At 33.9% G+C, this 25,890-nt stretch overlaps 1 protein-coding gene across 6 annotated transcripts in view; it reads left to right on the top strand.

Moving 5' to 3' along the window:
* The window catches only part of PTPRM (protein tyrosine phosphatase receptor type M), a 938,548-nt gene that overhangs the window by 396,592 nt on the left and 516,066 nt on the right, over nt 1–25,890 (top strand). For all 6 annotated transcript variants that reach the window (XM_074275249.1, XM_074275231.1, XM_074275235.1 and 3 more), the window contains exons 6-7: nt 17,022–17,196; nt 23,905–24,198. In XM_074275249.1, the coding sequence (XP_074131350.1) occupies nt 17,022–17,196; nt 23,905–24,198 (469 nt within the window). The remainder of the gene's footprint in view (nt 1–17,021; nt 17,197–23,904; nt 24,199–25,890) is intronic.

Raw genomic sequence — 25,890 nt, 5'->3', positions numbered from 1 at the left:
ATCTATAGCCTTAATTAGTTGCCCAACGAGTCCAGGACAGAAAAATAAATATGAACCCCTTCTTTAAGGAGTATAACATGAGGTGGGCTATAGTGGATGCTCTGTAAATATTTGCTGAATTAAATATCTTTGAACTTATTTGATATCGGGCCACTAAAATAATTTTCTCCTTCTTCCTCATCCCCACTGTACCAATTACCTCTTTCTCCTTTTGGAGAAAAAGAATAAGAGTAGTAATGACTTAGGATGTTGAAGAAATTCTTCTCTACTCCTACCTCTGTTCTTCTACAACTAGCTCTGCAGATAGGCTAGAATGAGAAATGGAAAAGAAAGGAAGGTACTTCAAGAGGCTTGCATATTATTTGTTTATATTTCTTGGTAGCAAGGACAGGTGCTACCTGTGATATATTAATGTCACTACTCTCTCATCAAAAGCAGAGCTTGAACAAAGGGAAAAAATGACTTCCTTTCTTCTTTTGGGTCTTGAGTATCAGAAGGATAAATCCTAAGAGAAGGAATATCATTGCTTTTTACCTTTGAGGGGGATCATGCTGACTCTCAGCTGTAAGTCAATTTGCTTAGCTCTTGCCACTCTGCTTGAATGGGAAGGCTGAAGAACACTTCTGGGATTGCCCGTCTTCATACACAGTATGAATAAAGAGATGGTATCACAGCTCAACTAACTTTTCTTGCATTGTCTATTGCCTTAAATATTTAGATATAAAGGAAGGAAATAGGCAACCAAAAACAATGCGGTAGCAGTTCATTTTGATCTTGAACCCCAGACTGAAGTAGTCTGAGAGAGAAAAAGGGTGAGGCACAATTACTGTGAAATGAAAGAATGAAGATATTTATGTCTTTGGACTTAGAAGGCATTAATCTAGAATCGTTCACTAAAGTAACGATGCATTGATTTCCAGCAGCTCTTATATCTTGTTGCCATTTTTGTCATTCCTTGTCATTCTTATATTTATAAAAATAAATAATGTTCATTCGCTTTTCTTCATTACTATGAGCTTAAGTGTGAACTGCAATGTGTCATAGTGGATAAAGAAAAAACCTTGAAATCATAAGAACCCATTCAGTGACCCTGGACAAATAGCTTTTTATTGAAGTAGGAAACTCCTAACTAATATTCTTAGCTAATTATTTGGAGCAAAAATGAATGTCAAATCCCTCTCCTATGTAACAGTTGTAATCACTGATGGCTCATGTGAGTTCACCAAGATGAAGCTATTATAATCTAAAGAATTCAGAGAAACACTGGGAGATTTGGACGGAGTGATAGTAAAGAAAGTAGATCCAAAAGGACAATGTATATATATAGAGAGAGAGAAGAGAAATGCTATGAGATGGGAAGTCATACTTTACTAAAGCCCTCTGAACTAATGTGTGTAGCAAAGTTTAAGAAGTTTAAGAAGACTAATATTAGGTGCTATTATTACCATCATTTTATATGAACAAGTTGAGGCAGGAGGAGATCAAGTGATTTACTTAGGGTCCCACAGTTAATTAACAACTCAAATAGGATTAGAATTGACATCCCTTTAAATCCATTTCTAATCTAACTAGCCCCTTAAAGTCTAATCTATTCTAATCTATGACATCCAGTAGCTTCTAGCTCATGACACATGTCTCTTTTAGCAGAGGTTCTTAAAGGAAGGGTCCATGAACTCTAAATACAAAAAAACAAAAAAAACAAAACAAAAAACAAACAAAACAACAACAACAACACTTTTCCATAACTTTATTTTAATATAATTGATTTCTGTAATCCCCTGCATTTTATCTTATGTTTACAATATTTTTTTTCCTGAGATGGGTGGATGAGGTGGGGTGGGTTTTTCAGACTGATCAAGGAATGCCTGACATAAAATAAATAAATATCTATATCTATATATATAAATAAAAATAAATAAATAAATAAAAATTAAGAATTGTTGTCTTATTGGTTGTATTAGTAGACCTTCTATAGAACACTGAGGATTATGTTGCTTTACATAAAACCTAGAAAATACTAAATAGCATCTGAAATAGGTATTTAGCAATCTTGATCTAATATTAATAACAGCAAACTCTAGGTAACCATCTTTATAATGATTAGAATCATGAGGCTTGGGATTCTTTGTGAGTCTGATGCATGTTTGCCTAGGTAGAATCTTTTAGTTACCACACTGATAACATTAGGCATTATCATGTTAACTAACATTCAAATAAAATTTAAGGATAGAGTGATGGGTTTTTAAAATGTAATATCAATTAGACACGAAGACATGATACTTAAATATATAGAAGAATGGTCTTGGAGCCAGAAAGCCTTAAGATTCAAGTCTGGTTTGGAACACATCTTAGTTTAGTCACATAAAGACTAAGCACTTAACTTTTGAATGCCCTAAGCAATTCTCTCACTTTACAAATAAAGGAATTGCTGATCTTCTGTGATCAGCTGAAGCTGGGTCAGTGACAGGAGAATTTTTCCCTTTAAAAAAATTCTGATAAACACTTGTAAATCATAAAACTCAGTTAAAACTAATTTTATAATTGAACTGTTAAAACATTTAACTATGAATTAAAAAGATGTAAAATCCACCTCTCCTACAGTTACTATGTTAAGAACTCAAGGTAGTATACCCATAGGCAGATAGAGCTCAGCACAAGATTTATGAGAACCTTCTCCTTTCTTGAGACTAATTCATGTTTTGTTTTGTTTTGTTTTAAGTTAAAATCATTAAGCATATAGAACCCTAGTTTGAATTGAGGGAGCTAAGGGAAGGAGACTAGAAATCCAGCTATAACCCCAACATTTACACCTCCCTTCAAGGAACCTGACTGAACTCTCACTATGTCTTCAAGGGTGCAGAAATTTTCCTAATTTTTAATTCTCTAGGTAGATGAAATCACAAGTTTTCCCCTGCTTGATAAGGACATTATTTTATTTAAACAATGGAATTCAACTTTAAAGATACCCAAATTCCAATAAATGCACCTCTTTTAAGACATCATTACTTAAAAGTTTCTATCTTTCATGAGGCGATCCATGAGATGATTGAAATGTATTTGTTCATATATGTTAATGGAACAAGAAAAGCATAATTCAGGATCTTTTCCCATCAAGATTGATAAATACTACAGTTGAGTTGGTTATAAAAGAGCTGATAAATTCAGAAGCCAGTGTTATCTTAATTATCGGAATGAAAAGAAGTCTAGGAAGCAGTTTTTGTTGAGATATTAAATTACTATTTGATTTAAATAATGTAAAATGTTTTAAATGGAATTACTTCAGGCACTTCAGATATTATTAGTGATCCAGTAGCAAGAATTTAATAATCATTTTACAAATGGGCATATCTGAAAGCCGAATAATGTAGACTGTTTTTCCCCCCTATTAAGTAAATGAAAAAGCTGCTTAATCCCTACCTGTATGGTTAGGGATGGGTGACTGACCTCCATGTCATTTGCCTCAGAGACTGCATGGTCAGAGCCATTCCAAAATGCCCTGAAATTGATTAATTTACTCTAAGTGCTGCTAACATCTCAGAACTTCAATTTTTTTTCAATCACAGCTCTGATTTTTGTTAAAACTCTTTCTGAAAGGTTTAATATGTATCTTTTTTGCTGCTAAATTACTGCTCATTTAGAAGTCTCAGAGTTAGTCCATTGCATAAAGATGGTTGTAAGTCTAATTTAAATAACTATCAGTCTTTTTGTTTTCCTTCTAGCTTGCTCAAATTGAAAAAGAAATGCATTTTAAGACAGTTGCATTTTCATAGATACAAATTTAACCCATTAATATAATATAAAGATAAGTCTCAGTATGATGTTTTATTAAGTTAACAAACGATAAGCATACAATATTTTTGCAGTGCTGTATATTAAAGTAACAAGTAATGTAACTCATAATTTATTTAATATTTTTCATCAGTTATATGAGATTCTTTCCTGTGTAGAATGATAATATCATAAGACATAAGCTGAATCCACAAAGAATTTTTAAACTGACTGGGGTGTTTAAACAGACTGAGCATTGAGCATAAAACTCTCTTTTTACATATGTGGAAATTAAGACCCAGAGAGATAAAATGATTACTAATCTTTGGTAATTTCTAATTCACTCTCACAAAGGAACATAAATGAAATGTGTTGAACAATTTGTCAAGAGGAGATGCTCTAGTTCTGTGAAGAGGAGAAGAAAACCATTTATTGTATTTTGATAGCTGGGTGAATTTTAAAAATTTCCTCCCCTCGATAAAACACAACCTTTTTGACAACAAATACCCTTTATCATCCTCTTTTCTTTTGCTTCTTCCCTTCCCTTTTTCCATTTTCCTTTTTGTTTTTTATTTTAATCTTACTCTCTTCTGTTTTCTCTTATATCCTTCTCCTGTTATTATTTCTTCTCCCTTCTTCTCTTTATCCCTCCTTTGTTTTTCTAAATGGACGCTTAACAGTTTCTAGTCAATTGTTTTTGTCAACAGGAAAAGCATACTTATCAAAAGATATTTTGATTTCATAAATTGTAATGGGTTTACTTGAGTATAGACTTTTAGATATTGCTTTCCACCCTTAATACTCATTCCACATTTTAGTGGAAATATAATATTTATGATATACATGCTTAGCCTAGTTTAATTAGATTTTTATATTTGGCTAAGTGTATCAGTTAGACATGACCATTTTTTCTGGGTCTTAAAATCTGTATTTCATATAATATGCATGTATATAACTACAAAAACACATTTAGAAAGTAGATTAGGGGGAATTATATCTCATAATGCTAGGGAATTTGTACATTTTGTAATTTACATTTTTGGGGAAAGAAACAAAAATATGATTTTGTTAGAGAAAAATGGAATGGTTAAAGAAATACATTAACTAACATACATTAAGGACTTCCGGCCAAGATGGCGGCGTGGAGGCAGACAGCTGCTTGAGCTCCTCGTTTTCTCTCAGAACTTACTTCATGACAAGCCTCTGACTTAATGCTTGACCCAGAAAGAAATCCACAAATTATCACCAAGAGAAGACATCCTTGAAAGTCGCCAGAAAAGGTCTGTGTTTGTTCGGGGGAGGGTCAATCAGACTGGGCGCAGACTGAGGGCAGACAGCCAGAGCAAGACAGGCAGCTCACACAGCTCAGACCAGAGGGGGAGGGGTGTGATCTCTGTCGTTTTTGTGAAAGGGCTTTTGCCCCAGTGTGGATGCTCCGTCTTGGCAGCAAGCCAGGAGCGGTGGAGAGGGTGTAAACACTGGAGGTGAAGATTAAAACCCCAGAAAGCCAGCATCTCTCAGAGCCCGGCCACCCCCAACCCCCACCTGGACTGACTCGGTGCGTTCTCGGAGCCTCAGAGCACAGACTCAGTACAGTCATTGCTGTTCTGTTAGTGGCTCTCTGCTGCCCTACCCCCAGTCTGTAGAGGAAGCCCATTAATACCATCCAGCCCTATCCCCCGCAAAACAGACCAATTGTTTCTCTTGTCAGTTTGTTTTCTTTGATTCCTACTCTGACAAAATGAACAAAAAATTCAAAAGGGCTCTAACCATTGACAGCTTCTGTGTGGAGAGGGAGCAGACTTCAAATGCTGAGGAGACTAGGAACAGAATGTCCCCAGATGTATCCCCTGGGAGGGATATAAGCTGCTCCTCAATACAAAAGAACCTCATAGAGGAAATCAAAAAGGCTCTCACAAGAGAGCTGGAAGAGAGGTGGGAAAAGGAGGGGGAGGCTTGGCGGGAGAGCCTGGAGAAGTCATCCCATGCATTCAAAGACAGAATGGATAAAGAAATCAAATCATTGAGAAACAAGATTAGTGAGCTGGAAAAGGTAAACAACTCCAAGGAAAACAGGATTAGAGAGCTGGAAAAAGAAATCAGCTCTCTGAAAAATACAATGGAAAAAAATTCCATAGAAGATAAAAACTCAATTGGACAATTACAAAGAGATATAAAAAAAGTGAGTGAAGAAAATACATCATTGAAAATTAGACTGGAACAAGTAGAAATGAATGACTCAAGGAGAAACCAAGAGGGAGTCAAGCAAAACCAGAGAAATGAGACAATTGAAAAGACTGTCAAGTACCTTACCAGAAAGACAACAGACCTGGAAAACAGATCCAGGAGAGACAATTTGAGAATAATCGGACTCCCTGAAAAATGGGAGGAAAAAAAGAGCTTGGACACCATTTTCGAGGAAATTATCAAAGAGAACTGCCCAGACGTTTTGGAAACAGAGGGTAAAATAGACATTGAGAAAATTCATCGATCACCTACTGAAAGGGACCCTAAAATCAAAACGCCAAGAAATATAGTGGCCAAGTTCAAGAACCATCAGACAAAGGAAAAGATATTGGAAGCTGCTAGAAAAAAACAATTCAGATATGGAGGATCCACAATAAGGATAACACAGGATCTAGCAGCGTCCACATTAAAAGAACGCAGGGCCTGGAACATGATATTCCGAAAGGCTAAGGAACTTGGTATGCAGCCAAGAGTGACTTATCCAGCAAGAATGAGCATCATTTTCCAGGGAAGAAGATGGACATTTAACGAAATAAATGAATTCCATCTATTTTTGATGAAAAAACCAGACCTACATAAAAGGTTTGATCTTCAAATACAAAACTCAAGAGACTTCTAAAAAAGGTAAAAAGAAATCTTGAGAACTATACTTCTGTCAAAAAAATATGTAAAGAACATATGTACAATTTGTCTTAGAAACTAGAGGTGGAAAGGAGATTATATCATAAAAAAGTATAAAGTGGTGGTACTACATCTCATGAAGAGGCAAAGGTAACCTATTATATCTGAGAGAAAGAAAGGAGGGAGATGAACATAGCGTGTATCAATAGACATATTCGATTTATGGTGAAACTTCTTCCACTTCATTGAAAAGTGAAAGGGAAGGAGTAAGCTAAGGGGAAGGGAATACAGTAATTTCGAGGAAAAGGGATAAAATAAGGGGAGGATCTTTAAGGTGGGGGAGGGATCCTAAAAAGGGAGGGCTGTGAAAAGCAAGTGGTGTTTACCAGTTTAATACTGGATAGGAGGGTAAAAGGGAAGGAAAGGGGAAAAGCATAAGCAGGGGTTAATAGGATGGCAAGCAATATAGAATTAGTCCTTCTAACCATAAATGTGAATGGGGCAAACTGCCTCATAAAGAGGAAGCAGTTAGCAGACTGGATTAAAAGTCAGAATCCTACTATATGTTGTTTACAGGAAACACACCTGAAACAGGATGAGACATTCAAACTAAAAGTAAAAGGGTGGAGCAGAATCTATTATGCTTCAGGCAAAACCAAAAAAGCAGGAGTAGCCATCCTCATCTCAGATCAAGCAAAAACAAAAATTGATCTAATTAAAAGAGATAAGGAAGGGCATTATATCCTGCTAAAGGGAAGCATCAATAGTGAAGCCGTATCAATATTAAACATGTATGCACCAAGTGGTGCAGCATCTAAATTCTTAAAAGAGAAATTAAGAGAGCTGCAAGAGGAAATAGATAGCAAAACTATAATAGCGGGAGATCTCAACCTTGCACTATCAGAATTAGATAAATCAAACCACAAAATAAATAAGAAAGAAGTCAAAGAGGTAAATAGAATACTAGAAAAGTTTGATATGATAGATCTTTGGCGAAAGCTAAATGGAGACAGAAAGGAATATACTTTCTTCTCAGCAGTTCATGGAACCTATACAAAAATTGATCATATACTAGGGCATAAAAACCTCAAAATCAAATGCAGTAAGGCAGAAATAGTAAATGCATCCTTTTCAGACCATAATGCAATCAAAATAACATTTAATAAAAAGCCAGGGGAAAATAGACCAAAAAATAATTGGAAACTAAATAATCTTATACTAAAGAATGATTGGGTAAAACAGCAAATCATAGACATAATTAATAACTTCACCCAAGAAAATGACAATAATGAGACATCATACCAAAATGTGTGGGATACAGCCAAAGCAGTAATTAGGGGAAGTTTTATATCTCTACAGGCCTACTTGCATAAAATAGAGAAAGAGAGGGCCAACGAATTGGGTTTACAACTAAAATTGCTAGAAAAGGAACAAATTAAAAACCCCCAGACAAACACAAAACTTGAAATTCAAAAAATAAAAGGTGAGATTAATAAAATTGAAAGTAAAAAAACTATTGAATTAATTAATAAAACTAAGAGTTGGTTTTATGAAAAAACCAACAAAATAGACAAACCCTTAGTAAACCTGATTAAAAAAAGGAAAGAGAAAAAGCAAATTGATAGTCTTGAAAATGAAAAGGGTGAACTCACCACTAATGAAGAGGAAATTAGAACAATAGTTAGGAGCTACTTTGCTCAACTTTATGCCGATAAATTTGATAACTTAAATGAAATGGAAGAATACCTTCAAAAATATAGCTTACCCAGATTAACAGAGGAAGAAGTAAGTAGTCTAAATAGTCCCATCTCAGAAAAAGAAATAGACCAAGCTATTAACCAACTTCCTAAGAAAAAGTCCCCAGGACCAGATGGATTTACAGGTGAATTCTACCAAACATTTAAAGAACAACTAACTCCAATGCTATGTAAACTATTTGAAAAAATAGGGATTGAAGGAGTCCTACCAAATTCCTTCTATGACACAGACATGGTACTGATACTTAAACCAGGTAGATCGAAAACTGAGAAAGAAAACTATAGACCAATTTCCTTAATGAATATTGATGCTAAAATCTTAAATAAGATATTAGCAAATAGACTTCAGAAAATCATCCCCAGGATAATACACTATGACCAAGTGGGATTTATACCAGGAATGCAGGGCTGGTTTAATATTAGGAAAACTATTAGTATAATTGACCATATTAATAATCAAATTAATAAAAACCATATGATCATCTCAATAGATGCAGAAAAGGCATTTGATAAAATCCAACATCCATTCCTACTAAAAACGCTTGAGAGTATAGGAATAAATGGACTATTCCTTAAAATAATAAGGAGCATATATTTAAAACCTTCAGTAAACATCATATGTAATGGTGATAAACTAGAACCTTTCCCTGTTAGATCAGGAGTGAAACAAGGTTGCCCACTATCACCATTACTATTCAATATAGTACTAGAAACTCTAGCCTTGGCAATAAGAGCCGAGAAAGAGATCCAAGGAATTAGAGTAGGAAATGAAGAAATCAAATTGTCACTTTTCGCAGATGACATGATGGTATACTTAGAGAACCCCAAAGACTCTGCTAAAAAGCTATTAGAAATAATTCAGAATTTTAGCAAAGTCGCAGGATACAAAATAAATCCACATAAATCCTCAGGATTTTTATACATTACCAACACAATCCAACAGCAAGAGATACAAAGAGAAATTCCATTCAAAATAACAGTCGATAGTATCAAATATTTGGGAATATATCTACCAAAGGAGAGTCAGGAATTATATGAGCAAAATTACAAAACACTTGCCACAAAAATAAAGTCAGATTTAAATAATTGGAAAGACATTCAATGTTCTTGGATAGGCCGAGCGAATATAATAAAGATGACAATACTCCCCAAACTAATCTATTTATTTAGTGCTATACCAATCAGACTCCCAAGAAACTATTTTAATGACCTAGAAAAAATAACAACAAAATTCATATGGAAGAATAAAAGGTCGAGAATTGCAAGGGAACTAATGAAAAAAAAGTCAGAGGAAGGTGGTCTAAGTGTACCTGATTTAAAGCTATATTATAAAGCAACAGTCACCAAAACCATTTGGTATTGGCTAAGAAATAGACTAGTTGATCAGTGGCATAGGTTAGGTTCACAGGACAAGATAGTGAATAAAAATAGCAATCTAATCTTTGACAAACCCAAAGATCCCAAATTTTGGGATAAGAATTCATTATTTGACAAAAACTGCTGGGAAAACTGGAAATTAGTATGGCAGAAACTAGGCATGGACCCACATTTAACACCACATACTAAGATTAGATCAAAATGGGTCCAAGATTTAGGCATAAAGAACGAAATCATAAATAAATTGGAGGAACATGGGATGGTTTACCTCTCAGACTTGTGGAGGAGGAAGGAGTTTGTGTCCAAGGGAGAACTAGAGACCATTATTGATCACAAAATAGAACATTTTGATTACACCAAATTAAAAAGTTTCTGCACAAACAAAACTAATGCAAACAAGATTAGAAGGGAAGTAACAAATTGGGAAAAAATTTTTACAGTTAAAGGTTCTGATAAAGGCCTCATCTCCAAAATATACAGAGAATTGACTTTAATCTATAAGAAATCAAGCCATTCTCCAATTGATAAATGGTCAAAGGATATGAACAGACAATTTTCAGATGATGAAATTAAAACTATTTCCACTCATATGAAAGAGTGTTCCAAATCACTATTGATCAGAGAAATGCAAATTAAGACAACTCTGAGGTATCATTACACACCTGTCAGATTGGCTAAGATGACAGGAACAAATAACGATGAATGTTGGAGGGGCTGTGGGAAAACTGGGACACTGATGCATTGTTGGTGGAGTTGTGAAAGAATCCAACCATTCTGGAGAGCAATCTGGAATTATGCCCAAAAAGTTATCAAAATGTGCATACCCTTTGACCCAGCCATACTACTACTGGGCTTATACCCCAAGGAACTACTAGAGAAGGGAAAGGGTCCTGTATGTGCCAAAATGTTTGTGGCAGCCCTTTTCATAGTGGCTAGAAGCTGGAAGATGAATGGATGTCCATCAATTGGAGAATGGTTGGGTAAACTATGGTATATGAATGTTATGGAATATTATTGTTCTATAAGAAATGACCAACAGGAGAAATATAGAGAGGCTTGGAGAGACTTACATCAACTGATGCTGAATGAAACGAGCAGAACCAGAAGATCATTATACACTTCAACAATGATACTGTACGAGGATGTATGCTGATGGAAGTGGATTTCTTCAACATAGAGAAGAGCTAATCCAATTCCAATTGATTAATGATGGAAAGAACCAGCTACATCCAGAAAAGGAACAATGGGAAATGAATGTAAACTGTTATTTTTACCTTCTGAATCCAATTCTTCCTGTGCAACAAAAAATTCGGTTCTACACACATATATTGTATATAAATTATACTGTAATATATTTAACATATATAAGACTGCTTGCCATCTGGGGGAGGGGTTTGGGGGAGGAAGGGAAAAAATCTGAATAGAAGTAAGTGCAAGGGATAATGTTGTAAAAAATTACCCATGCATATGTACTGTCAAAAAATGTTATAATTATAAAATAAAATAAAAATAAATTAAAAAAAAAAAAAAAAAAAAAAAGAAAATAAGAAAAAAAAAAAAAAAACTAACATACATTAAAACATATGTAAAATATCATTAATAAAAGTTTAGATTGTTTAGATTTCTTTATGTGTTCTTTCATATATACCAAGAATAAATTATGATTTTCTTCTCTGTCCAAGAGTTTTCAGATTGGAACAAGTCCAATATCTTCCTATAAAATACATTTTGTAAGTTATATAAATGTGATTCACACATCTTAATATTAAGTTTAAAATATTAATAATGACTCATGTTTGACATTTGAGCTTCCATTAAAATACTAATTCTCATTTTTCTTTCCTTGGGAAATTTAAGGAGTGAATATATCTTGTACTGGTCTGCCAAAATACATTTTATTATTTTTGTTGCCTTCCCTTATTAATTTATTATGGCTAATTGGTCTCAGGGAGAGAAAGAAGAGCTGGTTGGCTAGTTCAGTTTTTGTCCTTGTTTATTTTATTAGTTGATCATTTGGGTCCTATCTTCTTGCTTCTCCCTTTTATCCCCTGCTTTTGGCTATTTTCTCATCCTTCTTCTACTTGCCTCTCTTGTTCTACAACTCCAACCATTAGCAGATGCTTTAAAAAGATAGTTCTGGTATGACTGGAAGATATAGTTCCACAAAGTAGAATACAATATTATTCAAGAGCTAATACATAAGTATGCATTATATGGAGGACATATTTACACTATGATGGAGGTTGAGGAATAATGAAAGTTGCTGCATAATAATATAAGGGAAAGGAGAAATGGGTCAGATCCGCTGGGGTGCCCAATAAAAACAGGTACCCAAACTGCCTAAATCCATGGACTTTTATCAGGTTCATATATAGTTCAAGCAGTAGCAGACATTGGGGTACTTACTCTTGTTCTGCAGTTCATTGTTCAAAAAATAAATTAATCTATGAATCCTAGAAAGAGTGACTGGGTAATTGATAACTAGTTAATATTCATATTCCCTGCTGCTAAGAAAGGGTGATTTCAGTTGTTGAATGTCTTACTTTGATTGAATAACTTGGACATTTGATCTTTAATGGGGTAGGGAGGCAACTGAAATTGTTAATCACTTCATATAAGATTTGCCACACTCTCCAGAGAGATAAGAATGCTGGGAATCTCAATTATCCTGGAACTTTAAAAATATATCAATTTTATTTATATATTTTATAATAAATCACTCATTTTCCCCATTGTATACCACTTGTTCCCAGAGTCATCTCTTGTTAGTAAAGTAATCTGCAACCTGGTCAGACGGTGGTAAAAGACTTACAAGGAGAAATTGTTTAACTCTCTTTTTATTATGGTAATTTTGCTGGATATCATATTTTTGACCACAGCTCTAGTTCTTTGGATTACTAGTATATATTATCCAGGACTTGTAGTCTATTATTGTGGCTACTGATAAATCCTGTACAATTTTAAATGTATATCCAGCATATTTGAATTAGTCTTTTTTGTTGTTATTTTTGTTTTTGTTTTTTACAAATTTTCTCTTTGATTTGGGGTTTTTGAAAATTGGCAATAATATTCCTATGTGTTTTCTGCAAAGGATTTCTTTGAGGTAGTGATCAATTGATATTTTCTTTTCTACTTTACCCTCATGTTCTATCACTCAGGACAATTTTCTTTATTTTGTAATGCTGGAGAAACCGAGGCAAGGCAGAGATTGGTTTTTAATCATTTTAATTGTGGAGAATTTTAGACTAGCTGAGACTAGGCAGGTGCATGGGACTCTTGTCTGAAAGTATTCAGCAGCGAGCAACTAATGCAGAAAACCTTTATAGGGTTTTGGCTATCAGGGAAACAAAGGCAAGAACACTGGCTAGCAGACAAGCCATAATTCCAGGAAAGGATCATAACTTAGTCCTGACAGGAAAAGATTAAGGGGTGGGGTGGGGCAAGGACACTGGATGAGCAGACAAAATAAGAAGGTAGAGGGCAGGAAATAGTGAGGTAAGGGGCAATACTCAATGGAGGGGGAATTATCCCAGCAAGTATTTGGGATAAGGCACCAGAGATTTTATGACTCAATGGTATGTAAGGCTTCTTTTCTGACTTGATTCTCTCAGTCCTAATGGCAAGAGGAGGTGCCCATAATAATTTTATTCAGGATATGGCATAATCATTTAATAATTAAGGGCATGACAATTCAGGGCATAACAATTGCTATCAAGGTTCTTTCTTTTTTTTTTGGTCATAGCTTTCAGATAGTCCAGTTATTCTTATATTTTCTCTTCTTAATTTGTTCTCCAAATATGTTGTTTTTCTTATAAGATATTTCACATTCTGTTCTATTTCTTTTGTTTGTTTTATCATTTCTTGGTCTCTTATAGCTTTGCTGTCTTCCTTTTACCCAATTCTAAATTTCAAAGAATAAATTTTTCTTTAAAATGGTTGGATTCTTTTTTCTTTGTCAATTTATTTATTTATTTATTTTTAATGAGAGTTGTTAGGGTAAACTCCTAATCCTGGGGTGGGGCAGATAGTGCTTCTACCACTGCTTCTGCCCCTCATAAGCTATGTTACCTTCTCCCCCAGATCTGAGTCTGTACAGTACAGCCAGGTTGATGTTCCTAGTCTTCTGGCACTCAGATCTGTAAAGTTCTTGCTTGGTTTTCCTGAGGTCTTTGAGCAGCCTTCTTTTCATTAGAGTAATCACCGTGAGGATAGCCAGGTGTTAGAGTCCAAATCCTTTATTTTCTCCTTCACAATCTAGTTTCCTTGCTTCGAGCTCAGCTAGTTTTCTTCAGAGTCTTTCAGACAGGCCTAGGTCTCAGTGGGGGAAGTGCAGGAGGACAGGCTAGCTACCACAAGGCTGATGAAGATGGAAATGAATCTCTCTGACTCCCAGAGCTTGAGCTCCCGCCTCTAGTCCTTTGTCTTTGCTGGCTCTGACTCTATAATGTGGGCATTTTAAACTTAATATGTCTGAAAACCAAACTCATCTTTCCCTCCACCTTTTTACTAACTTTCTTATTATTGTTGAAGGTATTATCATTGTCCCACTCACCCAGGCTTATAACAGTCCTGGTCAAATCTTACCATTTTCTACTTAAGATCATCTCTCTTATATACCCCTTATTTCTTGAGATAACTGACACTACCTTGATGGAGGACCTCATCATCTCTTGATAAGATTACTGCAAAAATCTCATCAGCCTCCCCTGCCTCAAGCTTCTCCCCATTCCAGCCCCCCTCCCCTTGTTCCTTATATACACTTTGATCCATGACACTCTCTTCCCTGCTAGTTCCTCACACAGGCTATTCTCTCTGATGTTGAGCCTTTTCACTGGCTATTCCCATAGCTGGGAATATTCTTCTTCATCTCTACCTCTTAGATTCCCTGCTCCCTTTATTTCTTAGTTCATGTCCCACTTTCTGCAAGAAACTTTTGCCCATCCTATTTAATCTTGGTGCCTTCCCTCCAAGGTTACCACCAATTTATCATGTATAGATCTTACTTGTTCCATAGTTATTTGCATGTGATTGTGAGATTTGAATTCTTGTCTTCTTATCTTCATTTTCTCTGTATCCCCAATAATTAGCACAGTCCCTGGTGTGGTATAAGTGCCTTCATCAATGCCAGTTGATTGAATGCCTGATGAACGTATATATTCTATTCCTATGTTAAATAAGTTAATTGTTATATGAAAATTCTATACTCTTGATTTTTTCCTTCAAATCAATTGGAACATTGTACATTTTAAAGTAATATGAAGGAAACTACTTTACAATTTGCAGAAATAAAACAAATAATTCACTAGTATTTTACTAGCCCACATTTTGACATTAATGTCTAGATTAACATTGCCTTTGGCATCATGTTCTTTGTATAAGATTCTGTTTTATGTGTCTATCATTTGCTTCTTTTAATGCTCACAAATAACATCATAAAGTTAATTTCTTTTTCCCGGCAACCAAACATCCTAATTACAGAACCAAAATCTATTTTTTTTATTAGGCTTTAGATTTCTTAATGAATAAGATTTCTAATGTTGAAAAATATATACTTTTCAAGGTACAAGTTAGGGAACTTAGTATGTAACAGGTATTTCTGTCTTACATTTTGTCATCCTCTTGTCTGTCATGTTCTGGAGTAAAAATGGAGCCAGTAAAATTGATCATTCAAGTTCAGGTAATAAATAAAGTGAAAATCTCACCCTTAGAGTAAATGAAGGTCTAGAGATAATGCCAAAGGGAAACCAATAGAGTAGAGTTCAAGGAGGTGAAAAGAGTTAAAAGATGTTATCAACGTTTTGAGCCTAAGTGCCTGGGAGAATTATGATATCATCAATAAAAGTGGGAGAAGTTAGGAAGAAGGGCAGGCTTTGGACTTTGGTCAGTTGCAGTTTAGTCATGTCTAACTTTTTGATAACCTATTTAGGATTTTTTTGATAAAGATAGTAAAGTGGTTTACCATTTCCTTCTTCAGCTAATTTTACAGTTGAAGAAACAGTCAGACAGGTTTAAATGCCTTGCCCAGGATCACATGACTATTAAATCTCTGAGGTTGAATATGAACTCATGTCTTCCCTTTTCCAGACCCAGAGCTCTTTCCATTATGCTGCCTAGCTGCCCAATAGGTGCTTTAGCTGGTCAGTTATTCAACAGATATTGAGCTCCCTATTGAGCATGCAGGGACATAGTATACTGCTTTTTAAACTCTACCTTCATTTCATAGCAGAATTACTTCTTTATGTCTAAGAGAATACTATCAAACAATAAACATTTAGAATGTATCTGTTGAGTATATACTATGGACAAACCATAGTTATTTCCATAAAGAAAATTATTTTCTTATGAACATAATGCAAGCATTTCAATATACAAAAATTAATAAGAAACTTGAATAGAAGCTATGAACTTCTTTTTTGTACAGTGTTTTTTAAATATAAGGAGAACATATATTACAATTAATAAGGTACTAACAACAACAAAAATTACTGTTTTCTTGGTCCTTTATGTCAGCTTGACCCTTCTCCCTCAAGTTCATACCTCTCTTTCTGGATCTTGTACCTCTTGCTTGGTGCATCTTGGCCCAATATTTGAATCCCCATAGTAGTTGTCTGGTCATGGTATATGCTAACCCCTGTCATGATTCATTCTGTGATTTTAATCCTTGTGAGAATTTATGTGATTCTGTATTCATATGCAAAATGAGAACAATAATAGGGTAGAATACAGCTTACTTGATTAACTAGGCAAACATTAAAAAAAAAAAAAAAAGCCAAAGTGCATTGAAAAAGCTATTTGTTAGTTCATTAAGGAACTAAAAAAGATCTTTCAATTTAAGTTATTTATGCAAAAGAAGGAGGTAGGATTGGGTGAGAGTAAGGGGAGGGAGTTGAGAAAAAAATTGCCTAGTTTAAAAAAAAATTTAAATAGAAATAATTTAACACAATTAATATTCTGGAGGAACAACAAAAAAAGCAGATAAATGCCCACACTCTTAAATCAGTATCACTCAAACTCTAAAGTGTCTAGGATGGCAGAATTTCAGAATCTTTACCAGCTGTTCCAGCTGAACAGTTGCCTCTAGATAATGAATTTTTAACTGAGGTCTGCATGGCAGTAATAACATCTGTACTATTTTATTGGGCATTTTGAAATTTGGATATGTGGGTTACTCCTAAATGCTTTGCATTTTTTCACCTTAAAATAGAACTTTCTCTTTCTTTCTTTGTGTTACATTCTTCCCATTCTGTACAGGGCATAGATGTAAGAGATGCACCTCTGAAGGAAATCAAAGTGACTAGTCCTCGTCGATTTACAGCCTCCTTTAATGTTGTGAATACAACAAAACAAGATGCTGGGAACTATCGTTGTATGATTCGCACTGAAGGTGGTGTTGGAATATCAAACTATGCAGAACTGGTAGTTAAAGGTATTTGATTTTTTTTTTAATCTTCTAAACTCCTATACTGATATAAGCACACATTGTACACTTGTTAGTTCATTAGATTTTTAAAGCTCAAACTTATCTGCTTCTTCTGAAAAGCAAGTCTATAAAAGCCTGTGTTGACAAATTGCATTTTAAATACATATTTTGCACATGGGTTATATTTTTGAAAGCTATATTTTATTTATGTTTTCTTGCTTGTTTGCAGTGGGAATGAATGTGCTCTTGGCAAATGCTTCTGCCAAGTCCATATGCAGTGATTACAACCTATAAATTTATTTAAGGAATGAACATTATTTACTGATAGAAAACCACTTAAAATGCAAATATTCACCAGACAGGAGTGTTTATGACAGGATGGTGGTTAATAAAACCAAACAGTGTTCATATAAAAATGCCCAGTCACATCATACAAACAATATTGATAAAGTGGTGTTAAAATTCATTATGTTTCAGTAACCATCTATGGCTTTATTTTGCATGACAGGAAAGTTAAGTTGTTATTGACCAAGGAGGCAGGGAAATGAAAGGAGGAAAGGGATTATTTTTCTTGAGTTGGACGAGGGTTATTTCACAAGTTTCTAATGTTCTTCAGCTACAGATTCTTTTCTTGGTCCAGAAGAAACAAAGTCAACTTCTGGTAGTTCCATCTCACTATTTCACAATGATTATGAGTATTCATTTGTTTTCCTTTTTAGGAAACCAGAGGTATAATTTGTTTTTTTTTCATGGTACACACACACACACACACACACACACACACACATACACCATGCTTATTCTCTGTCTACATACATGTTCCTTATCTGTTTCAATATTCCTATTGGTAGCAAGATGGCTTGGGAGAAATTCTATACTTACAAAGATCAGGAAGTCATTCTTGTCTTATATCTTAAATACTATTCAATTAACTTTTTTTTCTTTGACCTAATATACTCTTTGACTAGAAACAGAAATACATTAAAAATAACAGAAATTCTTAAATGTATACATATATACTCAAATATACATAGATATGTATACATGTATATGGATAGGTGGATGTGCACATATAACATTTATACTTGCCTGTGTATGTGCACACTCCGCCTTGAAGCTATCCCAAGTCTGAGATATACTTTAGGTTCAGGTTAGAATCCATGTTATATTTTGCATTTTCATCTTTCCTGCCTCACCATGAGTAGAAATATAGATACAGACATAGATATGTGGTGAGAATCTATGCATGAAGATATATATGTGTAAGAAGCACAAGAGGCAAGGTACCCACATGATTGGGCAATTCATGCTTCAGATGCTGAAGAATCATTTCTGTGGCATCAAGTAAGCAAAACTTTAAATGAGCTGAATGAAAAAAGGGTAGCAAAAGGATTTTTCATTTCTTATATTGGCTCTGATTATCATGCAAATTAATTAGCTGTTTTGTCTTACATTCTTTTGTTTGTTATACATTCTTGGCATCAAGAAGATCTTCAAAGGTTCCTAATTATCTACTGGTTTCTATGAAAAAGAACGTAAAATTCTACCATTATACATTTGTTCTCTATTCCAATTGTATGTTTCTGCTAACTTCTATTTCTGTTTGCATGTGTGCATTAATATTAAGTAGCTAAGAAACAGATAATGTTCAATAATATACAATGATGTAATAAACAATTTGGTTAATAGCTTGACACTTGTAAATCTGGTTAAACTTCAGTGTTTAGTGCAAAAAATATAAAGCCCTCAAATGCCCACATGGAAATCTACATTATAAATATTTAGACCAATAATGGGTGAAAATTATCACATTTCAGTACATGAGAATTTTTTTTCAGTTTTTTTAGTTTATAGACAGTATTTGAAATTATTGAACTTGTAGATGATAAATTCTCTAAGAGATTCATCTTTGTGTTCCTTCCATGTTTCACAAAGTACCTCAAAGGCTATATTTAAGATGTACTTTTAAAATTATATTCATGACCATTTAATAACAGCACTTAATAAGTGAAGGTGCAATTTAGATTCATTATATTATAATGGTAGGCATTAATTTTTTCTATTGTTGAATATTAGCTATAACCTACACATATATTTTCTTAAAATATGCAAACATGTGTATATATGCTCTGAACCTACATATAGCTATCTTTTTATGTACATATTTAAAGTATATTTTTTTCTTAGTTACAGGCTTAGGCGAGAGTAGCTAGGTTTTACAGTATGTAGAGGTTGAAGAGTATCAAGCTCAATAGTTCCATTTTACAAATGAAAACTGAAGTCCAAAGAGGTTAAAAGTGACTTGGCTATAAGGATGCTTTATATTTGCTTTCTGTGCCTTTATATGTATATATCATCTACTTTAGCACATGGGCTTCTTGAAGACAGACACTATTTTGCTTCTGTGCTTATATGTCCTATCTAGGTGGCTCAGTGTATTGAAGATTAGAGAGAGTCAGAAAGACATGAGATCAAATGTGACCTCAGGGGTTTATAAGATGTATGACCCTGGGCAATTCATATAATCCTTCTTGCCTTAGTTTATTCATTTACAAAACTGAGCAAAGAAATGATAAACTAGTTCAGTATCTTTACAACAAAAACTCCAGAATGGTTCACAAATGGTGGACATGATAGAAATGGCTAAAGAGAACAACAATTGCATTTCTATCACAATCTACATTGACTATCAAGTAGTAGATGCTTAATAAATATTTGATTCATGAATCGATTGTTAAAGAAATTAAACCAAGGTCCTGCGCCTACAAATATAAGGCAATGCTTTCCTCACAACTCTGTCTGAAGTAGTGCAAATATTATTATTCTTATTTTATAAATGATGAAAGTAAGACTGAGACAAGCTAAGTGACATTCCCATAGCCACACATAACCAGTAAATATTGGAATTACAATTTTACCTCAAGGTTCTGATTCCAAGTATTACATAACTTCTACTATATTACATATATAGTCTAATGGGATGGTGTTATATAGGGAAAGTTAATTTTTTTGCTTGTTTAGCGATAGTTGGGATAAATTGTCTTACCTAAGGTCATAGCTAGTGAGTGTCTAAGGCTGGACTTGAATTTACTTCCTCCTAACTCTAAGGCCTCTGCTCTATCCACTATACTAACCAGTTGCTCCTGAAAGTAAGAATTTTTTGACAGAAGAGTTTAACTTTTTCTTCTTTATATGAACACTGACTTGTTTTATGAAATTGGTTATTTAAATTGCTCATATGAACTTCCATTTTCTTTTCTCTAAATGCATAACATTTCTTCCTCCATCTCATGGCACTCTAATAAAACGAAAAAATTATTTTTGCATATTATGGAATTTTAGTTTAGGAAGAATCCTAAATATTATTCATTTTGCTTTCCTTTCCCCTAAGCATTTTGCAAATGAGAAAATTAAGACTAAGAGTCATAAGGACTCTCAACCATTGGGTAGCTGGGATAAGAAAGATTCTCCCAAATCTTTAGTCCACTATATCTTATAACCTTTTGGTATCCTTAAAATCAAAATTTTTAATTAAACTTTTATAATGCCTCTAAGAGAGGCAGAGTGACAAAGAGGTTATAGAGCTGACCTTGTTTAGGATAACTTGGTTCAAGTCTTATTTCTGGCATAGACTGTCTTTGTGAGCCTGGATAAGTCACTTAAACTGAGTGCTGCAGGTGACTTCCTAAGACTCTATAAGTTGCAGATCTACATTGGATGCTGTCTATGTATTTGGATCAAAACAAAGGCCTGATAGAAAAAAAAATCAAAAAAGCCCTAATAGTGTGTAGTCTCTTCATTAATATATCACACACTAGAAGGAGAAACTATATTTTTAGTAATAGTAGTCTGTTTTTGAAGAAAGAATTAATTTGATTTGTCCCTTCACTTGCATTTTCATTGATGATTTTTTTCCCTTAGTGTTTATTGTTTTATCTTAATAATTCAAGATTTGTATTTATTCAGTATTTTGGAAGAATTAGCTTAAAATGTAAATACTGGCTCTGTTTTTGTGCTAATTCTAACCTTTAAACCATAAGATAACCTTTGGATACTCAACTGTGATAGATCCAATCCTTATTCAGATCTCACATATGATGTAACCTATTTGGACCTTACTTCAATGGTAGATGAAAAGAGAATAGTCCTTCTGGGACAATGAAGCAATAAAGTTAAGTCTATTTTAGATACTTGTAAGGTATAAAGGGAATCGGTGTAATCACTAACCCTTATGACCTTTTGCTGGAGTTGCATTTTGAATGGTATTTCAGCAGGCCGTGTTAGCCTTGAAAGTAATTAACTGTTCTTTCAGCATGGCTACATAAATGCCTTAGGATGCTCTATAAAAGTTTCATTTCATGTCTTGGTTCAAGAAACAGTCTAATGATTTAAATTGATGCTAAATCATTTTTAGTTAAGGCAGAACAATTTAAAAATATGAACAGTTTCTGCACAAAACTTTAGTTTATAAACTGTGGAAATCATAATTTTTACAATTGTATAGTAAATTCCTAATCTTTAGAATCTGAGGGCAACATTTATAGCACCATATTTTTTTTTACTTTGATGTCTAATAAGGTTTTCCCTTGGCATTAAAAATATCACTCTGATATATCCCTTGCCTTCCCATCCCCAATAAAACAAAACAGTAGGAAATTTTTTTTCCTGTTTACTTAATGTGCTGGAATATACCATTCTTTATTTTTTGGCTTCATCTCTGAGGATTTATGGAGAAGGGGTTTGAGAAGGAGGGAGGTGAGATGGAGGTAAATAGAAATACATCAAAAGCCTAAACTACTTAAAGGAACCCACTTGAATCATCACCTGAGTGGATATTTTTTTTGACACTAGGAACAATAACGCATTATTAGTAGAAATATATAATGTCACTTCTTAGAGCTATTACCAGTCTTGATTTGTTTTCAGAAAATTGTTAACTCCATAGGTTCCAACCACTGAGGAGGAGTTTCTTTTTGAGTTTGGACAGCCTAATTCAGGTAGCAACTGGGTGATGTACTGTGGAAACTGTCTTTTCTTTCCCAGATAGTTATTTAAGTAAAAAGGTATTTGAACCCACACAGAAGTCAATGTTATAAATAATAAAATGTGTGAGGTATTATTTTGTTATTAATTCATTTCATCACTATATATTCCCTTAGCAAAAGCCATAAGCTTTTCTAAACCGATTCAGATTCTAAAATCCCACATCTTAAAGTAGAGGAATTATAAATAGTAAAAGGATATGAACATGCAGTTTTCAGACAAAGACATTAAATCTTTCTATAGTTATAAGAAAATGCTCTATATCACTATTGATTAGAGAAATGCAAATTAAAATAATTCTGAGGTACTACCTCATACCTATTAGATTGGCTAATATGACAAAAAAGGAGAATGATGGATTTTAAGTGAATATGGGAAAATTGGAACACTAATGCATTGTTGATGGAGCCATGAACCAATCTCACCATTCTAAAGAGCAATTTGGAACTATACCCAAAGAGCTATAAAACTTATACTTTTGCTAGATCTGTATCCCAAATATATCCAAAAAATGGGAAGGAAACTATTTATATAAAATATTTACAGCAGATATTTTTGTGGTGGATAAGACTGGGAACTTGAAGAGATGCCCATCAGTTGGGAAATGTCTAAACAAATTGTGGTATATGATTGTGATGGAATATCATTGTGCTATAAGAAATGACAAGTAGGATGATTTCAGAAAACCTGAAAAGACTTAAATGCACTGATGCAAAGTAAATCGAATAGAACCAGAAGAATGTTGTACACTATAACAGCAATATTGTTTAATGAAGAACTAAGTATAATGTAAAATATTCTCAGCAGGGCAATGATTCAAGACATTCCCAAAGTATGAATAAAGAAACATATAATGTACCTCCAAAGAAAAAAAACTTAGTTTGTTTGAAAAATTACTGAAACATTTTATTTTTCACTTTCTTCACTTCTTCTTTTTGAGTTTTCTTGTACATAATGCCTGATGTGGAAAGGTTTTAAATGATTGCACAGGTATAACTTACTATCTCAGGGAGAGTCAAGGGGAAAGAGGGATGGAAGAAAATATAGAATTTGAAAACCAAAACTTTAAAAAGCTATTATAAATATTCAAAATTGTTCTCACATGTAATTGAGGAAAAAATTGTTTTAACATGTAGTTGGAGAAAAATATTTAAAAAGAAAAAGTAAGAATCATCATGGGAACCTGTTAGAAACAATTAATACCTGCTACGTGCTAAAGTAGTTTTGTTAGGGCAATAGAAATATGAGGAAGTTTCATATTCTTGATATTGTCAAAGGATGACGACTTAACAAGAAACAGACTTGCAAAAATAAACATCACTTCCAATTAGGAGGATTTCTTTAAAATTGCATTTGCCACCTCCCTTGTGTGAGAAAGACAGCTTGGGTTTTGTCTTCTGGATAGGTGTGTGAATAGAATGGATAGATTTGTGAGAATACTAGTTGGAAGTTCAGATAAAAAACTGAAGGATTCAAAATTTGTAAAATCCCCACATTTTAACAATAATTAAAAACTTTTCAAAGTTAACTTGAATAGAAGTGTTTATTTATAAGTTCATTTTGACATTGTCTTAACATATTTAAGAAAAAATGTTTAAGTCTTAAGCATCTGTTTTTGAAATGAAGATTTTTTTCTCAGTTGAAAAATGGCTTTCTGGTTTGATGTTTCAGAACCACCTGTTCCCATTGCTCCCCCACAACTTGCATCTGTGGGAGCAACTTACTTGTGGATACAACTGAATGCCAATTCCATCAATGGAGATGGACCCATTATTGGACGAGAGGTGGAGTACTGTACAGCAAGTGGAAGCTGGAATGACAGGCAGCCAGTAGATTCCCCGAGTTATAAAATTGGACACCTGGATCCTGATACTGAATATGAGATTAGTGTATTGCTCACCAGACCAGGGGAAGGAGGAACTGGATCCCCTGGACCAGCATTAAGAACAAGGACCAAGTGTGCTGGTAAGTTATCAAAATGACAGTGAGAACTTCCTTTGACTTCCTTCCCTTGTATTGTGCAAACTAGGTAGATTCCTAGGTAGATGATTCATCCTTCCCACCACTGGGTGGAACTGTGGCGTAGGTCTGGAGTTACCTTTTGTGGACAGTGACTATGAATCTCAGTTCTCAGTGAGTTGTGTAAAGTGGTTATCACAGAGTACCGGGCAGGTTTCATAGAGTATACCTGTCTCCTTAGGTTTGTAGAAATAACTATCAATTTTGTTTCATCACAGTATCCTCAGAAAGAGCAGGAGGTCAGATATTTTTTCTTACTACATTGATTTAACATTTTATACTTAAAGTTCTTATTTGCCCCTCTTTCCCCCAAAAAAGCTCCCTTAGAATTATGAAGTAATGGATAACTTTTTAATGTTCATCATTATTGATGAGCATTTCATGGAGGGGCCACTTGCCAGTGGCATTGGACCTATTTGTCAAAGAGACATAGCTGATTTGTGGACTGTGTCTCATTTCTTCAATTGTAAAGATATAGATGACGGTGCTTCACTGGGTGTTATCCATCTCAGAACTCAAAATAGTAGGTGAAAGAGGGTGGGAGGAGAAAGCACATACATTTGTATTAAAATGAAACAACAACAAAAAATCTGCATATAGAAATAAGCATGAATTATAAGAACATTGTTAAAAAGATAATGCTTTGCTGTAAGAAGAAGAAACACAATATAATATTAGGACATTGCAATGTCATTTTGACATTTTCATTAGAAATCTTTGGGGTTTACTTTCATAAAATAAATGTTTATTTTAAATGTCATTTAAATGTCATTTTTTGGGAGATGAAGCCACATAGGCCCTATTAGTTTCAGAAACAAAGGATAAATTAGGCTTTTAAAAAGCATCTTTTTTAAAGGGATTTAAAAATCCCTTTTGACTACTTGAGCATTTTTAATTCACTCTTTTGTTATAGATACTATATTAAAATAAGAGTAATGAAAATAATTTCAAAACATAAATTCAATTGTGTATTTTTCCAGGAGATAATTTTATTATTAGTGTTAGGAACGAAAAAAGAACAACCTTTTAAAAAAGTATTAAAATTTGTGATTGATTTTTTTTTTTCTTCCTGGATTTGGAGAACAGATTCCCAAAGAACTCATAAGACACAGAATTCACAAAGATCTCTTTAATATTACTAGGATAAATGGTGTATATCCATGGGGAAATGTACCAATATCTGCTTTTGTGGGGATAACATAAAATACTGTAGCTAGACTATTTTAGCAGTCATCAGACCTATTCTGTCGTGATACAATCTTCTCTACACTTGACCATTTATCATTAGCACTTAGGGCTGGAATAAGAACCATTGTTCAGATATTTGTGACTTGTTCACTTTCAAATGATCCTTAAATGAAATAGAGTTTCGGAAATCTTTTCTCTTCTTCTGTACCTTACTCATATCCTCCTAGATTTAAGTACAGTGATTCCTGAAGTTTGGGAAGAAATACTGGAAACAGATTATTGCTTTTAATTTTATAAATAATTAAAGCTACTTCCTGAAAGTTGTGTGTGTTATACATTTTGGAAAGATCCAAATTGATTCAGATCATAGTATTTAGTTTTGTGATTTCTTTGAGGAATTTTGTGATCTTCTTAGATATAATTGTTATCTCCTACATTAGCAAATAGTAG

This window comes from Sminthopsis crassicaudata, chromosome 1 (genome assembly GCF_048593235.1).
Source record: "Sminthopsis crassicaudata isolate SCR6 chromosome 1, ASM4859323v1, whole genome shotgun sequence".
In the NCBI taxonomy this organism is placed as follows: domain Eukaryota; kingdom Metazoa; phylum Chordata; class Mammalia; order Dasyuromorphia; family Dasyuridae; genus Sminthopsis; species Sminthopsis crassicaudata.
This window is presented reverse-complemented; position numbering and strand designations above follow the sequence as displayed.